At 36.5% G+C, this 18,211-nt stretch overlaps 2 protein-coding genes across 5 annotated transcripts; one reads left to right on the top strand and one right to left on the bottom strand.

The window, feature by feature from the left end:
* Positions 1–2,390: 2,390 nt before the first annotated feature.
* LOC142533278 (pre-mRNA-processing protein 40A) lies at positions 2,391–14,237 on the top strand. Of its 4 annotated transcripts, none has more exons than XM_075639991.1 (29): positions 2,391–2,532; positions 2,843–2,909; positions 3,347–3,415; positions 3,512–3,796; positions 3,874–4,068; positions 5,439–5,512; positions 5,802–5,871; positions 7,696–7,748; positions 7,873–7,930; positions 8,010–8,344; positions 8,423–8,495; positions 8,842–8,940; positions 9,016–9,084; positions 9,155–9,232; positions 9,389–9,475; positions 9,726–9,760; positions 9,835–9,940; positions 10,041–10,121; positions 10,186–10,278; positions 10,470–10,523; positions 10,607–10,723; positions 10,850–10,948; positions 11,811–11,858; positions 11,949–12,041; positions 12,373–12,480; positions 12,593–12,657; positions 12,786–12,888; positions 13,436–13,792; positions 13,905–14,237. In XM_075639991.1, exons 2-29 carry the CDS (start codon positions 2,877–2,879, stop codon positions 14,040–14,042), a joined length of 3,075 nt encoding a protein of 1,024 aa, XP_075496106.1. In that variant the 5' UTR covers positions 2,391–2,532; positions 2,843–2,876; the 3' UTR covers positions 14,043–14,237. The 4 variants fall into 4 exon arrangements, with proteins under 4 accessions (XP_075496106.1, XP_075496104.1, XP_075496107.1 ...); XM_075639989.1 differs by having other exon boundaries at positions 8,833–8,940; XM_075639990.1 differs by having other exon boundaries at positions 2,431–2,629; positions 8,833–8,940.
* A 726-nt stretch (positions 14,238–14,963) lies between these two features.
* On the bottom strand, positions 14,964–16,651 carry LOC142533126 (uncharacterized). Its single transcript, XM_075639772.1, has 3 exons — positions 16,079–16,651; positions 15,852–15,966; positions 14,964–15,672 (listed from the first exon to the last, which is right to left on the bottom strand). The coding sequence occupies exons 1-3, from the start codon at positions 16,463–16,465 to the stop codon at positions 15,218–15,220; spliced, it is 957 nt and encodes a 318-aa protein (XP_075495887.1). The 5' UTR covers positions 16,466–16,651; the 3' UTR covers positions 14,964–15,217.
* Positions 16,652–18,211: the final 1,560 nt, after the last annotated feature.

Raw genomic sequence — 18,211 nt, 5'->3', positions numbered from 1 at the left:
AATTCAGTCTTGTATTACAAATTCATACTAGAACCGATTCAAAATTTTTTCAAATTGTGCATTTCTACTAGGTTGTTACTAATTTTTTTGACGTCCATGACCTATGCACACTGACATTAAATTGTTTTAATCATGTTCTCAATGTTAATATGCATGTAAACAATTTCACCAACTCGATGAATCAAGCAAGTGTGAAGACAAATAAATACATGTGCGTCGTTTTCGTGAGTCTTCCAATATTGGTGACACATACCATTATCTTTTCGTTATTTTATTGCATATTATTATCGGTCATCATTCAAAACTAATAACAACTAGTCATATAATCAATCCCTCTCATTTAATAGTTATTTAAAAATATTTTTTATATAACTAATAATAAATCGTTATCTAAAAATATTTTTTATATAACGAGACAATACATTTGATTCCCACCTAAAATAAATATATATATGTTTCTTACAAAACTTTTTACAACTTGCTCCTATTTAATCTTTATTTTTATTATATATCTATCAATCCCTTTCTTGGAAAGTCTCGTTTTTTTTTTTTTGCGTGGCCTAAGCTATATTTGCCGTTGAAGAACATAAAGTACATGAACAACATCCAATAACAAAAATTTCATTTTTTCAAAGCTCCGTTTATAAATGCACATCTAAAACTTTATCCCAACTCCCAACTCTATCCAAGATGAGCAGTAATGTTCACTCACAAGGAAACATTCCATTCTCCTGGGAGTACAAGCCCGGGGAGAGCAAGGCAGTGCCACAAGATCGAATCTAACCACCGAAGTTGCCACCTCCTCCTTGCCCAACAAATCATCCGAGGCTTTCCTTTCATGACACGAGGATCACTTTTGCCACCATGCGCTTTTCCACATTAGTTTAGAAGCTCGTCCAAAAAGGGTCTGAAAAGGTTTGATGATCCTTTTCTGCTCCCATGTGAAGAGGCACCTCACTTGTGATATTGTCCGCTTTGGTTCGAGGCCTCGCGACTTTAAAACGCGTCACAAAGGGTTGCTACACGCTCATTTAAATGCCCAGCATCTCTCCTGTTGTTTAGCGATGTGGAATTTCGCCTAAGGGCCTCCACCCCCTTGTGACGCATTTTAAAGCTGTGAGGCCTCGGGCCAAAGCGGACAATATCACAAATTGGCTGGACCGTGACATTTGGTATCAGAGCGATTTCGCGTGAGTTTGGAATGGTGGGACAAATCTCAGCGAGGACGCTGAGTCCCGAAAGGGGGGTGAAGACCTTTAGGCGAAATCCCACATCGCTAAACCACGTGAGAGATGCTGAGCATTTAAATGAGCATGTAGCAACCCCTTGTGACACGTTTTAAAGCCGGGACCCTCGGGCAAAACTGGACAATATCACAAGTGGACTGAACCGTGACATTTGGTATCAAAGCGACTCTGTGTGGGTTTGGGATGGTGGGGCAAACCTCAGCGAGGACGCTGAGTCTCGAAAGAGGGGGTGAGAAGGCCCTTATGCGAAATCTCACATTGTTAAACAACGGGAGAGATGCTGAGCATTTAAATGAGCGTGTATCAATCTCTTGTGACGCGTTTTAAAACCGTGAGGCCTCGGACCAAAGCGGACAATATCACAAGTGGGTTGGGCCGTGACATTTGGTATGAGAGCCAGTGTATGTGGGCGCCGTACCTTGTGACGCGTTTTAAAACCATGAGGCTTCGGGCCAAAGCGGACAATATCACTTGTTGGCTGAGCCGTGACATTTGGTATCAGAGCCAGTGTGACTGGACGTCGTACGCTGTGACACGTTTTAAAGCCGTGAGGCCTCGGGCTAATGCAGACAATATCATAAGTGGGCTAAGCTGTGACAAGAGGTCACTACGAGTGCTGATACTAAGAAAGGTAAATTTTGAAGTGCATATATATCAGGAATCCAACGTGGGTTTGGATTGAATAATACGACCCTCTTTACATGTAAAGAATCGTCTCTTCTAACAAAAGAAAGTATATTGAAATTACCACAAATTCCAAATTCAAGATTATTAAGACGAGTGACTGATGATTAGATATTGATTGAATCCATCCGAATTATAATCTATTTTCAAGTGGGAAATTTAAAAAATTTACTCGATATTTACACACACACACACACACACACATATATATATAAATATTTATTATTTATATAGTAGGTTTATTAGGTTTATAAATATAAAAAATTAATATATATTTTATTAATTAGATGAGATAAGTGTTTGTAAAATTGAACACAAAAATATTGAAAGTGGTTTTTTAAATAAGGATATTTTAGGAATAAAAATAATATATGTTGTAGTAGTAGGTGATTGTTATGCGGGTCAGAAAAAGGCCCGAATTCCGATCCGCACCGGCGGCCCAATTCATCCTCTGTCCCAATCAATATATACCACGATAATCAGTCAGCGTTTCCGAGAGCGAAATCGACCCTCTAGGGTTTACGATATTTTTACACAACAGCCCATTTTTATTGAAATTCTAGCGATCTTTGCGGTGATTCCTTTCTCTGGTATATCGCTGGTAATTTCCGAAGCAAGCTGCTCGCTTGTCCTGTTGGACATTGAAATTTTCCAATTTGTCATTCTTTCGTATCAGCTTCTAGTGTCTCTATCTCATCGTATGCACCCCCATGGTTTTTCTACATCAGTGGACTATTTAAAATTTATTTAAATTTAATAATTAATTTTCTGATTGCTTTGATGATAGTTCGAATCGCAACCCTTTGAGGCTATGATTATGAATAGTTTCATGTGTTGTGGAGTTCTTTATTTGTTTTCCCCTATTTTTCTATTGGATGGTTACGAGGCTGAATAAGTGTTAACTTTTGCAGGTTTTGTGGGCCCTTCTTGGTTCTTGTTACAGGCATGGCAAGTAACCCTCCATCATCTGGTTCTCAGGTAGAGTTTCTTTTTAACATGTGCATCCGATATTGGACTATATGACCCTGTTTTTTGGTCTTTGAGGAATTTCTCATGGATTTTACGTAGAAGAAATGGGGAAATGTAATCTTGGTCAGATATGGCAGCTTGGTACAACGGTGAATTATTGACTTTGGTATCTGATTCATACGAGGACTAATAATATTGAGGGAAACAATTTGGAATTTGAGTAACCAAGAATATAATTGGTGTTACAATTCTTCCATGTTGATTGAGGTATCTGAAAATTGACAATACAGTCTGGCATCAATATTGTAGTGCCTAGTGTGTACTCTCGGTTAGATTACGAATTTGATTTTTTTTTAGTTGGTTTTCTTCTTTCTTTTATAGCAGAATTTAATATTTAAATTAAAATTTGAGGTTCTAATATCTTTTGATGCATTTGTTTTCGTAAGTCACTCTGGCCACCTCCGGCATCTGGATCCATGAACTCTCCGGGTTTTGCTTCTCCCTATGCTATGCAAGTACGTAAATTGATTGATATTTTCTCGCGTCATCGTTTTCTGGGAATGATAAACTCCCACAAAGTGCATCACAGACATACATTTTTCTTGCTACAGTTCCGTCCAGCTGCACCGGCACCACAACTACCGCCATTTATTCCTGCATCAGCTACTCAGCAATTTCATCCTGTAGGACAAGAACAAAATCTTGGGGCCCCTCATGGTCAAAATCATCTGCCTCCTTATTCTCAACCAACCCAACAGTTTCTGCCACGGAGCGGTCAGCATGGACTTGCGACGCCATCTTCATATGGTCAAACAAATATGCCTATCACATCAGGCATGCCACAGCCTCAGGCTACTGCTCACAGCCATGGAATCTCATTTTCATCATCCTACACTGTAAGAAAATTGGCAGATAATTCTTCCGCTCATGCTTTCAAGAACAACAAATTTTATCGTCCTTTCCTCCCTTTCAGTTTGCACCATCTTCTTTTGGCTTGTCACAAAACATCATTAACGCGCCGCCCCAGTTCCAACCTTCATCCCAAATCACCGCACCTGTTGGTTCTTCTGCTGGACAACCATGGTTGCACTCAAGTCAGAACACGCCTCTTGTTGTACCGTTGCAGCAAGGTAGCCAGCAAGCCTCGGCTATTGGTGCCCCAATCACGGTAGTTGCTCTTTTCTTGTTTCTCTTTCACATTTAACTTCTTGTAGTGCAGATACTTTTTTTCATTAATAATAAGGTCAGTGGATTCTGAAACATTAAATCGAATTTTATTGTTGTACTTAATTTTTAGAAGAATGTGCTGCTCAAGTTTTTCATTCATTTCTCTTTCACTTATCACTTCTCGTGTGCATGAGACTATTTTAATTATTATACTACTTTTTCCCGCGCTTCTTTTTATTGATTTGGCTACTTCAACATGAACCTTACACAGGTAAAAATGTCTGTAGTCTGGTAGTCTGCTTAATGGATTTGATTTTAAAACACGGTTGATGAATCATTCAATAGCTAGCACGCTTCTGAAAAGTGACCATCCAATTTTCGTTTTACCAACTAAATGCCCTAGTTTTTTGTTTATGCAATTTTATTGACCGGAAGAATATTTTAGTTCAATGTCTTGTTTGAATGTTTTACTGGAGTCAAGGCATTGGACAGTTGCAACTTTTACCTGTATCAGATATCTTGGAAGAGGATTAATAGCTGCTTATGTATTCAATTTCCTGCGTTATGCAGAAAAATCATAAACAAGTGTGGCTAGACAAAAGTTTACCTTGCATTTGATACTTGTAGAATAACATAATGCGGACAATTTGATTTAGCTCTACTGGATCATTGATTATTGAAGTCGTGTTCTAGGAAGAAGAGAGAACAAGATTGGAAGTACCTGCTACAAGATTACTGCAGTTGAAAAGTTGATGCCATTGTTGACACTGCTAATGTTAGATTTTATAAAAAAAACCTGGAAATGTTGTCAGTGGCTCCAGAATTCTTGAAATATACCAGTTTATGAGAATGATTTGCATTATTAGATGTTCACTTTGGTGTAATGGCTGCAAACTCTGGGGAACTCTATCGAGCATGTGAAGAAGCTTACTCAAGAGCTACTCGCAGCATGAATGTTGTTCTTTTTTTTTATTTCTTTCCATGTTTCATTTTACCTGAAGTTTGTGTGATTGTGTCTGTGGTCATTGTTGCTCTTGGACAGAGAAATCTGGAGACTAAATATTCTCAGGGCGGATCTTATCGTTGACTTGTCCTTCTGTATGATGTTTCATTTGAATTTTTTAGGAAATGGATAGTTTTATTGTATTAATATTTATATTTGTTTTTGCGCAAGAATTCATGTATATTTTTATTTTTACTTGAAATTGCTGACTCTGGATTGTCATACATTCTTGTCAAAATCTGCTAAGGGTTATGTTCATGATATTTGTTGATGTTTAGATTTCAAAATGCAGTTGGCATTACTTCTCCATTCTATGTCATAGTCATTTTGCATTTCCTTTGTTAATTCTCTACTCGCCTTGACTGCAGGCTATTAGTGGGTCCAGTTCTTCTCAGCAGATTGGTTCTGATTGGCAAGAATACGAAGCTGCTGATGGTCGAAGGTAAATTATAGAATTGATTTGATTTTGCAATCTTATTATTCGCCTGTTAATTTATATTGCTACGCCAACTGGAATTTTGAAGGCAGATATGGCTTGATCTACTTCCTTTTGTCAGTGGAAGATAAAATTAAACTACTGGTTAATGAAGTTATACTTGTACACTGAGAGTTGGATTTTTTTTCCTTAGTGTCATTTGTTATTTTCAACCCTATGACATTGTTGTGTTTTCTGTAATTCTAAACCCCAATTGTGTGGTCACAAATTTTATAACAATTCTTTTTCTTCTCAGATATTACTACAACAAGATCACCAAGCAGTCCTGCTGGGAGAAGCCTCTTGAGTTGATGTCTCCTCTGGAGGTGTGTTATTTTCTTGACATGATATTCTCAAGTGTTGAGGATCACTTGTTTCTTTTGAGGCATATATTTTATACCGCTCTTAAAATGTGCAATACTATCCTATTCTGCGGTTATTAAAAAACTGTCGACTCTGTTTTATGCATATTCTCATTTTCTTTGCATGTCCTTCCACTGGTTTCTAGATGTCATGGCAAGTCAGGAGAATATAACAACTTAGCGACTGCTCTTTATCCTCAATTTGAAGGAGCTTTCACTTTCTCGAGGCAGGCCAATTTGCTATTTACATTTCACATGTAATGTGGGATTTAAATTTTTATGAAATAATCACTAAATGTTGTTGTCTCGCTTTAGTACATCAATTTGTGTGGGGCTGGGGATTGTAAGCATATGTTTAATTAAGTTGTTTGTTCTCATGTGGGTCTTTTTCGGTTAGCGAATATTTTAGCCGTATTTCACCTGAGTTATGGGTACTTTTCACTTTCCTAATTTATGTCTGGTTTGACATGCAATTTATACAAATTCATTAGTTAACTCCGTATTTACTTGATGTTTCATAAAAGGTTTGAGTGTGGAATATATGTATGGTGTTTTATTTACCTTGCTGTTTCATGAAAAATTTGTACTAGTTTATTGGTATTTGGTCTCTCTCCTTTCATTTTGGTGGTTCTCTAAGAGTTCTACAGGCACAGATTCTTAATCTCATTGTTGCCAGTATGAAATGGTACATGACATCTGGATGGAAGTAATGATACTGAATATTCACCTGCTTCGACTGCTTGCAGTTTCATTGTAAATAATTTAGTTACAATCCTGTTTTTCGTCCGGTTTTCATTTTTTTTATTTGGATCTACCCATCAAATTTGATACTTTTTATGGTTTTCTGTGAACACACTGCTAAAATAATTATTTAGAAAGGTTCTTGGATGAGATTACCAGGCTATGTAATCTGGCTACCACTTGACAGGAATGAGAGAGAATCTGCCTCAGGCAGTAGGCTGGTAAAGAATGCAGAAAACAAGGCTTGGTTTGGCAGAAGTTGAGAAGAAAATTAGCAGAAATTCTTGAGTGTATGGAGACTGACATATGTACGACTGAGTTCTAAGTATCTATAAGTTCTTCGACAGGATTACCCCTGTTCCTATGCTCTCATAAGCATGTTAAACTAGGAAAGCAACTTGATCCAAAAAAATTGAATAAACTTCTAGGACACTTTATTTCAAAATCACAACGGTAATGGGATTGTGTGTGTCGATCAGACTTGCTAAGCTGATTTTGCCACTTAAGTTCTGGATTGCCATAGACAACTAACATTTTTCTATGAAAGAAAGATAAAAAATTTCATATTATTTATCAGAGAATAGGGATGTGGAGGGGAGAGAGTATATATTTGTCACTTATTAAACATTAATTCCAATTGGTAACATTTTTTTATCAATTAGGCATAAGCCAGTTGAAGAGGCTACTGAAATTTTGCTTACACTTGTACTTTGTATGATTGTTGTCTCGTTTATCTAGTATGGCTCATTTTTGCTGTCTACCTGACATATGGGAGCATCTTTTTGTTCTTATGAGCTCTTGGACAGCCTTGTGTACTGCATTCTAACTTTATCGCCTTATCAATTTTTTTGTAATGGCTAATCTAGTTTTTTTTTCCTTCCAATATTTAATGATACATTCAGTACTTACATTCTAGCATTTTTTATTACATTGGGGTTCTAACATTTTCTTTGTATAAATTTGACATGATCGTAGAACATATTTGTGCTTTTCTGCTTTGAAAAGTTGTAATTAACTCATCTAACAGAGAACTTGTGCTTTGAACAGAGAGCTGATTCATTAACTGTCTGGAAAGAATTCACTACTCCCGAGGGTCGAAAGTGAGTTTGCTTGGAATCCTTTATAATTTGTTAAATGTATCCTCTGGAACGTCCCTGAGATATTATTTAATCCGTATGTCATAATATATTGATATAGAATGTTGACCCAATTAGACTTCCTCAGGTATTATTACAACAAGGAAACAAAGCAATCTAAATGGACCATTCCTGATGAGTTGAAGGTTTGTTGGAAGAGAAATCTCATTTAGGAGTATTTTTCCTTTCCTTTCCTTGCACTAACTCTTGCGCTTCTGCTTCCAGTTGGCTCGTGAACAGGCTGAAATGACTGTGGCCCAAAGAGCTCATTCAGAACTGAATACTGAACAACCTTCTGCTGCAGTCAATTTGTCCGATTCCACTACGCCACCTGCTCCAGTTGTTGCTGCACCTACTCCAGTTGTTGCTGCACCCATTGGCTCAGATGCTAATACGTCATCTCCCTTAATTACTGAACCACTAGGTATTCCTGCCATAAAAACTTCTCCCACAAGTGCGATTGGGATGTCAATGGGAGATAATGTTAATATATCCCCTTCTGAAGTTCCTGGAAGTTCTGGCGTTCCAATTATATTGTCAAATGCCAATTCAACACCAACGTATGGAACTCTTCAATTGTTTACTTTTAATTGTGTTATATTTATTGTTTGATTAATTCCTCCATGAAAATGATTTAGTGCGAGCACGGAGAATCCATCATCCCATGTTATCTCTAGTTCATTAGATGGAGCTTCTGTCCAGGATATTGAGGTATGCTAGCTTGTCAAGTGTTCATTTTACAATTCAGCAGTTCATCCAGTATTGGCCATGTCCGAAATTTTTGACCGTTGACCTTACTTTTCAGCTCAAATATGTCTTCAAACTTTACTTTGCGTATGCTATTTCATTCATCTCAAACATTTCTTTGGTTTATCATTTTATTCAGCTGAAACACTTGTATGGTGACCGAAGCTTTGTTTCTTGTGATTTTATTCTACTCATTAAAACTTTCTGAAACTGTCTTTAGTTAAAAAAAGGACATTAAGAGACTTTTTGTTGGATGGGATGCAAACGATCACAAATTTATTTTGAAGTGATGGAATTTCAGTTATTTCAGGAGGCAAAGCGAGGGATGGCTGTTGCAGGAAAGATAAATGTCACATCAGTGGAAGAGAAAACAGAAGATGAGGAACCTTTAATATATGCTAACAAGCAGGTGCAAACTTTGAGATGCTTTGTTTCTTGTTTTAATGTAAGGGAAGAATGTATTAATCTCATTACTTTTGTTCAGGAGGCGAAGAATGCATTTAAATCACTCTTAGAGTCTGCAAATGTCGAGGCTGATTGGAATTGGGACCAGGTGTGTATTCATCCGATCTTTTATTTTTTGTCTTTGAAATGCTGAATGATGATGAGTCATGTCACATCAGGCTATGCGAGTAATAATCAACGACAAACGGTATAGTGCTTTGAAAACTCTTGGTGAACGCAAACAAGCATTTAATGAGGTGATTATTTTCTACAGTATTTGGTTAATTTAGTGTCATGTATATACACACACACACACACACACACACACATATTTTTTTCAGATATTACTTTTCATCTTATCTGAGTAACAATTGCTTTGACTTGTTCTTTTATCCTTCTTATTTACGTCACAGTACTTGATGCAAAGGAAAAAGGTGGAAGCTGAAGAGAGGCGTCTCAGGCAGAGAAAAGCAAAGGAGGAGTTCATGAAGATGCTGGAAGTAAGCATCAGGCTTCTTTCAATACCAAGTCTTCTCTCTCCATGTATCTCTTACTTTGTTTTGTTTTACTTCTACCGCCATTTTTTTTCTGTGCCTCATATATGTGCTGTGGACAGTGTTTTTGTTTTGTACTGCTACTTTGCTTTAGTTTTTTACTTTTGGTTATGCTGCTGACGATTAAATATTTTGTTTTGATTCTTCTTTTGCTATATGCCTTGAATGAAAGCTGATTGTAATGTTTTCCTGTTAGGAATCAGAAGAACTCACATCATCCACACGATGGAGGTTGGTTGCCAACTCTCTTTTTAATTAAATACCAGGCTAAGATTTTCTAATTAAACATCTTGTGCATTCACCAGCAAAGCAGTGACAATGTTTGAGGATGATAAACGGTTCAAGGCTGTTGAGAAGGATGCTGAACGTGAGGATATCTTTAGAAACTACTTGGTTGATCTTCATAAAAAGGTGGACACTTGTTTTGTGTCCTTATTTGCTGTCGTAGACGTGACATATGACCTGAAGTATTCTTAGTTTTCACATCTCTGCTGTCTTTTGTGCTGTTCAGGAAAGAGCAAAGGCTCAAGAGGAGTATCGGCAAAGTAGGTTGGAATTTCGGCAGTTTCTAGAAGCATGCAGCTTTATAAAGGTATAATGCCTTCTAGCACCTTTTTCTGCTATGCAATTTTGATTGACTCGTTCGCACTATGTAGGTGGATAGCCAGTGGCGCAAAGTTCAGGATCTCCTGGAAGATGATGAAAAATGCACACGGCTTGATAAAATAGATCGGCTGGATATTTTTCAGGTGAACTTCCATTGATGAACATCCTCAGCTACCCACACAAGATTATCAGTTCTTTTGGTTTCCTTCTCTTTCACATCATATAAACCTTGGGTCAAGTAATTTGGGTTCAGATTATTCCAACTTTAAAGGTCAAACCAGTTCAAGGATGATCATGTTTTGTTGCTTGACTTTTATATATTCTGTTACTTCAGGATTATATACGTGACTTGGAGAAGGAGGAGGATGAGCAGAAGAAGAGACAAAAGGTGTTCTTGCAATCAAACTTATTTGGTAATTACATCACAATCGTACTGTTTTCTTGATTCACTGAGATTTTTTTCACATTCAGGAACAATTAAAACGAGCTGAACGTAAAAACCGTGATGCATTTCGCAAGATGATGGAAGAACATGTTGCTGTTGGAACTTTTACGGCTAAAACTCACTGGAGAGATTACTGTCAGAAGGTGTCACTCTTTTCTTTTCCTTTGAAGAATAATTTCTTTGTTTGCCAAGTGTCGATTGCTCCTTGTTTTTTATAATTGATTTTTCCGCGATTGTGCTTTTCCTATTTTTGGTGCTTTGATTTTCAGGTCAAGGATTCTGTGCCATATGAGGCTGTTGCAGCAAATACTTCAGGTTCCACTCCCAAAGATTTGTTTGAGGATGTTGCTGAAGAATTGGAGAAAAAGGTAATTTGATCCTTAAGGTTTGACAATGAGACCTAGCTGTATGATTAAGGCTGAGGCCTTGGTTCGTAGAGGTCGGAGGTTTAAATTTGCACCATTGTGTCCAACTAATGTTGATATGATTTTATTATTGAAAGCAAAATCAAATTATCTGCCTTAGGTCGTCGGTATTGCCTCCATATTTTATTGTTAGTTGATGTTGGCACTATTTACTAGTACAAGTGACGTATGTTTATCATGAATCAAATGAGGGCTGTGTGTTGGCAATTCCTGATATCTTGGAATGCCTTTTACTTTTTATTTGGACTTGACCCTGAGCTTTTTAGGAAATATTTGTATTGTGTAATCACTAATCATCATATATGGTGCATTTCGTCACATGCAAGCTTCAATTTAGATACTTCCTGATGACCATCATGCCAATTTTTGCTTTGCATGCCATGTTTTTAATTTGGTTGATTATGCCACCTGACTATAGTCATGTACTTGGTAATTTACGCCCATACTTCTTAGCATCATGATAGGCTCAATTTTCAAATCTTTTTATAACGTTATTTTATTTATTTTGGTAGTACTTCATCTCTTAAGTGTGTGCTTTCAATTATCATTCTGCTCGACCTCATCTGTTTGTGGTGTTGGTGTTGTCTGGATGATAATATATCAACTACGTAGCCAGCATTTCAAGTAAGATATTACTTTGTGTACTGAATGTTTTTACTGATAGAGTCCATATGAGAAATGCTTGAACACACTGTTTTGCATCTCTTAGTTATTCATATTCTTTTATGTAATTCTTTATTGTTATGTTGAGGTTCATTTGGCCAATGACGTTTCGTGTGCTGCTAACAATTTTTGTATTATGCAGTTTGATGAAGACAAAGTTCGCATAAAGGACATGTTGAAGCTGGAAAAGGTAGGATTCTTAACTTATTCTCTCTTACATCCCATGATATATTTGGTTTTCTGTTTCTGAAACTAAATTGTTTCTTATGCATATTCTCAGATCACTATTTCGTCAACATGGACATTTGAAGTCTTGAAGTCCTCTATTAAAGACAGCATAGGTTCCCCCTCAATATCTGACATTAATTTACAGGTATAGTTTTCATTTTCTTTTCCTGAAAAATGTGCTTGAGATTCTTGGCCCTTTCTTGTGAAATTGGGAGATTTAAAAGTTTCAGGGGCAAAAGCATTTCTCACCGGCCAAGTCACCATTCCTGATTTCTTGTACAAGAGAATAAGCTTGTTGGTTGGATAAATTGTCATAGGCATGATATGCCCAGATTTTATACCCTAGGGAGATTTCGGATTTTCCCATTTCTTTAATCCTCCATGTTTAAGTCATGCTAATAAGGTTAATGGACTTGAGTAATGACACGTGGAACTTGAGGTTAATTGTTGAGTGTGCTATTAATTTGAAATTGCAGCTCATATTTGAAGACCTAATCGAGAGAGCAAGGGATAAAGAGGAGAAAGAATCTAAGAAACGGAAACGTCTTGCCAAAGATTTCACCGACAAACTGAGCACCATTAAGGTATGTGAAATCAATTTGAGGGTGGAACAAGAGCTTTGTTATGTGTTTTACAATTTATCCAGCAAAATATTTTGGAACTGTTGCCTGATCTGCTCGTCTTTGCTTTTATCAGGAAATAAATGCAGCTTCAAGTTGGGAGGAATGCAAAGAACTTGTTGAGGGCAGTTCGGAGTACAGGTTAAATCTTTTTTTCTATTGGATATTACATGTATTACAGTGTTTTAAAAAAACTTGAATATATGTGCTACAAATATGACGTGTACTTATATTTTTTGGTTTGTTGTACTGACAACCATATATTCTAGGTCAATGGGAGAAGAAAGTTTCTGCATGGAGATATTCGATGAATATGTTTCTCGATTGCAAGAGAAAATTAAGGAAAAGGAACGCAAGCGAGAAGAGGAAAAGGTAATGAAATTCTTGATTCATCATTTAAATATCATATATTATTTTATGTGGCTAAATATCTATGATCTGTCATTTGTTTTATGTGTAGAACAACTCAATAGTACTTTCTAGAACAACTAAGATATTGTGGGGGTCTGTGAGTCTGTCTATGTCACATGATGTATAATAGCAACCCGGTTTTGCTTTATTTTTGGACTATGCAAATTCTATGGTGCCATTTTTACAATGATTTAATAGGGTATTTTGGCAAATACAGCAGAGACTTCTGTGAACTAGTTTGTCTTCCGACTCTTGTTTGTTAGGCCTTCCATCAGATATGGCTGAACATTTTTAGGGTACTTGGCCTCTTTGGATGCTTTGTGCTTATGAATACAATGGTTTATTATGCCGAAATAGCACAATTGTTTTTTGCCTGTTAATTTCTTTTTGTATTGATCAGTGGCATGCTTCTTTATATTCACTCCACTGGATTTTAGCTTTCCACGCATTCATTTTTTAGGATTGTCATTGTCAACTATATTTTACTTTTTCTATGCTACATTTACAGGCCAAAAAGGAGAAAGAGCGGGAGGAGAAGGAGAAGGAGAAGGAGAAGGAGAAGAGAAAAGATAAAGAGAGGAGAGAAAAAGAGAGAGACAAAGAAGACCGAGACAAAGATGCTGATCGTGAGAAAGAAATGGACAAAGGGAAGGATTATTCCAGAAAAGATGAAGTCGAGAGTGAGAATATGGATGTTTTTGAAAGTCATGGACACAGAGATGATAAAAAGAGGGAAAAGGACAAAGAGCGGAGACATCGGAAGCGGCATCAGAGCCAAGTTGATGATGCCAGTTCTGACAAGGATGAGAAAGAAGAGACAAAGAAATCTCGCCGGCATGGTAGTGACCGTAAAAAGTCAAGAAAGGTGATTAAGTTCTCGTTTTAGTTTCTCTTATTTCAATGTCAACTTAATTCATTCTTTAATCCTAAACTAAGCCAGATGCAAAAAATTTACATGTTTGCACATTTCTTTGCAGCATAACTATTCCCCTGAATCAGATAGTGAAAGTAGACACAAGAGACACAAAAGAGATTACCATGATGGATATCGAAGAAATGGTGGGCACGAGGAGCTTGAAGATGGTGAACTTGGTGAGTATGGGGAGATCCAATAGTTAATGCCATTTCATTTTGTTATGCATTGATTTATAAGTTCACATAAGTAAATCGTGGTGTTTTGCGGCACTGACAACTTTCTACATGCCCCTTCCCTTCCCCTGACCATAACGTGATATTGATATCTATGATGTCTTAAGAAAATTTTTCCGGAGGATTACTTCGAGATATGTGGTCTGCGTCAGTGTTTTTTACATACGTGTTGACCATTTGTCTGAGAGCACCATAGTTTATTCTCTCTATAATCGCAGCAATTGGTAAATTCTTTACATCAAACTGTTTTCACCAATCCGATAAATTTTGTTCTTCGGGACGTACAATTTTATTTTGAAGGTATGCTCTCAGTTTCTCTGGACTCGAGTTCTTTTTCTTCGACACATACGCCCGAGTCTGGTTATTGCATGTTCTAAAATGGCTAGGTCGCTGCCTCACCAAGTAGCTGCTGTCTTCAAAATCGTTTGTTTACAATTCAAGACCAATTTTTAGTTATCATAGCAAATGGTGATCCAAAACAATTGTAGGAGAAGGCCCCCATCACATCACATAGCACGACGTCTTTTAAATTCGACACTGACTTCGTCTGTTAAGATGAAATAGTAGATTACGCACAATTTTGGAAGTGCAATTGTACTTGGAAGTGAATCTATCTCGATGGGTTAAGATACCTAGCGATATTATTTATTAAAATGCCGTATGAAAATGAAAAAGTCAATGATGTTCCTCTGCTACATATTCTTAGAATTAATCAAATGATGTTTAGGATTTAGCTATTTCTCTCAAGTCTTTGGCTTTTACAACTTGACAATCTGATTGGAGTTATGAAATAAGGGATAAAAAATCACATTTATTACAATTTCACAGGGAGTCCGTGTGGTCTGCCCATCCGATACTTTGTCTTCTTCATGTCTATGTGGGGACCCACTATTATTTTATTGATTCTTATTTCATGCACGATTCCCATATTCGCTTCGTTGATTCGTCTCATTTCTTGCGTATCTTTTTCAATCAATTTCATGCATTTAATTTCCATCTTGCCACTCTAAATACACTTGAAATGCTGATGACATTATATTACAGTGTTTGAAACGGATAAAAGGCCCGTTAGCTTTAAAATCAAAAATCATCCTATGTGAGTAAATTTTTGAACTTCAATAGTATGCGACCTTCCCATTTTCTAGTATGCGACAATCTCGTTAATGACATCCTCCAAAATAGCATCTCCAACATCCATCCAAATTCCCTCTTTCTGTACCTCAAAATCAGCACTCCATTCTTCTGCAGAGGCCATGAAATCATAATGCAGAAGATGAATTATGTTTGTTTCATGTATTGAATCTCGACTCCATAGCCATACATTTTCACAAACAAGTTTCCAAAGCTCCTCAGCTCCCAAGATTATTTTCACATGCTCTTGTTTTCGGTAGTTTTCAATTACTTCTCTCACACAATCGATCAAAAGCTGCTTTGTTTGTCGCAACGCCCTCTTGTTTATGATGTGCTGGGTATACGAATTCGAGGCCGGTATCTGTCGCAATACTTGAGCACTATAATTTATTGGCTGCTGTGATTTGAACGGAGATGCTGAAGTCGAGGATTCCGCTTGTGTTGTCATCTTGATATTACTTTGTTCTGTTCGAAGTTGGTCAAATAACGATGTCATGGTTCAATAATTTTAAATCATAATGGAATGACAGATACGGATATATTACCTAAAAATTAAACTTATGAGATCCTTCTTTGTCGCCAATTAGATTGGTAGATTCTTTGTTATACAAATTATAGTACATTTTCAAGAAAATTTAACTTACTATAATGAAGTGGTGAAATTTCATCCGATTCTGCAACTTCTAGAACTGAGACAGGGCTGAGTTGCTGGCTGTTATCTTCCGCACGTCTCCATTTCAACTTACCATCTGCATCAACCTGTTAGTGTCGTGAAAATCGACACGTGAATCGATATTCCTACATTTCTGACATTAAAAGAACGACAATTACATTCTGAAACTATTTGCTCATCAGTAAGAGGTAACTTCACCTCTTCTTCCAAGAAAAGTTTGCTGCTTTCTTCTACACAATGCGGAGAAGAATTTAACACGATTCTGCTACTTTTCGAAACGAACTTATCGCTGCTTGCATTCTCTTCAGTAATAACTTGATCTCCATAGCTCAAATTCTTAATTTTCAGATTGATCGATACCGAACCGAGCTGTTTAAATAAAGCCTTCACAAAATTCGAACAATTTGGTATCAAGTTTCTTCTGTTCTTTAGGCCATATCTCTTCAAGATTTTGTCGGAATTGAGAAAATGGGATCTTGAACCGAGTCTTGGTGCACCTTTAGTACAGCCTCTTTCGAGAAGATAGAGCTCCAAAGAAAATGGCTCTTGTTCTTCTTGAAGGAATTCCGAAAGAAAATTTGGCATGGTTTCAAAAATGGTTAGATTTGGATGTTGCTAAGTTCGATGGATTTGGATGAAAGAAACGGAGGGGATTTTAAATTCGAGGGCTGCTAAGGACAAAGAGGTGTAATGATGAGAGAAGACAGAATTCTTGTTAGTTTTGATCTGAACAGTGGCAGCGGAATGGAGATTCTAATGCTTAGAGATGTAATGGGTTTTGTTGTATAGACATATCACATTTTGGAAGTTTTGGTGCTTAAATATATAACATATGTACATACTCAATCGTTCTTGATTTTGAATCTTTATTTTTCATCATCGACCGACGATCTAGTCTGGTACATACTAATAAATTCAAAATTTATTCATAAAAATTAAAGAGCTTTTAACCTATGAAATTAACCCCGTTAATTATGTGTTTTATTGTTGATATATTATTACATGTAGATTTGTTTAGTTCACTGTTCTTAAATTGCCTCATTAGATTCCTGAGCCCAGCCCCCAGACATCCCAAATAGTACATAATCGTATGTTAAAAGGAATTTAATTTGTGTTTGCCCAAAGTGTGTGTTTTTATAAAAGTAAAATAAAAAAAAAAATTGAATAGAAATATAGATACGTGCACGAAAGATGAAGTAAAATGAATAGTGGTGGTACATGGCATTGCTGGATTTGTCTCTACTAAAAATGCTCGTACACTGTCTGTTACTTGTAATTTGCAATGGTCCCTCCATATTATTTGTCATCGGCCCTCTCTCATATTGTTTTTGTGGACCAATGTTGGCTCTGGAAATACTGTTAGGGTTCACAAAAGGTATAAAATAATCCAATATTTAACTAATCGACACACAAAATTTTTTTTTGGGAATGATGCACAAAATTTTTTTTTGGGATACTTTTATTTGAACAAACGAGTTTCATTATCTCATTATCACTACTTGTCACTTTTGATCTATTTGAAATTGATAACGATAATTGGTACATCAGCAAGATGGATTCATTCCAATATAGTGATATCTAGCACAGAGCCAGCTAATAAGTGGAAAGTCGACTGACTGATGCATAGAATAGGTTCATAATTTAAAATTTTAATGTACGCTTTCTCAACAAGTACAAACCTTGCACCTTGCACCTTGATGATCCTTCTCACCCTAATTAGTTTTGGATTTGGTTTTATTATAAGCCTACAAATTCAGATATAAATGAACATCAATCAATTACAAATTCAGATTGTTTTTACAAACAATTGACAGCCTAAAAAAGATTAGAAAGGGCCACCTTCCTATAAAATATAATATATTTCCCGTATTTTGCTGCAAAAAATGGGAGAATAACTTAGACCCTACTTTTCATGTATGGTAGCCAAATAAACAGTTGTGTTATTGGAACGGCCAAACCACTTTTCTGAAACCTATCATGTTCTATATTTAGTCTCCATCACCGAGATTGAGAATTATCATTGCAGTGTATTTAAAGTCTTGTGGTTGTTACTGGATAAATCTTTTATCTAACAAAAAGATCTGGTGTGGTAGTAGGGTGATATTCTTCTTGGCTTATTGGCAAACTAGTAAGCAGTAATTAATACCACCCAGAAGGGTTTAATATATTTTGAAATATAAAATTCATATGTTTTTTTCTAAAAAGAAAATTACATACATTATATACACACGTGAAATAATCACTGCTACTTGTTGATACATTCACCATGGCTAGATTGTCTAAAAACTTTGACTTTTTTTAGGCGAATTCAGCTATTTGAAGTACGTGATT

This window comes from Primulina tabacum, chromosome 18 (assembly GCF_025594145.1).
Source record: "Primulina tabacum isolate GXHZ01 chromosome 18, ASM2559414v2, whole genome shotgun sequence".
Lineage (NCBI taxonomy): Eukaryota > Viridiplantae > Streptophyta > Magnoliopsida > Lamiales > Gesneriaceae > Primulina > Primulina tabacum.
Note: the sequence above shows the minus strand (reverse complement) of the source record. Positions and strands in the feature narration are given on the sequence as shown.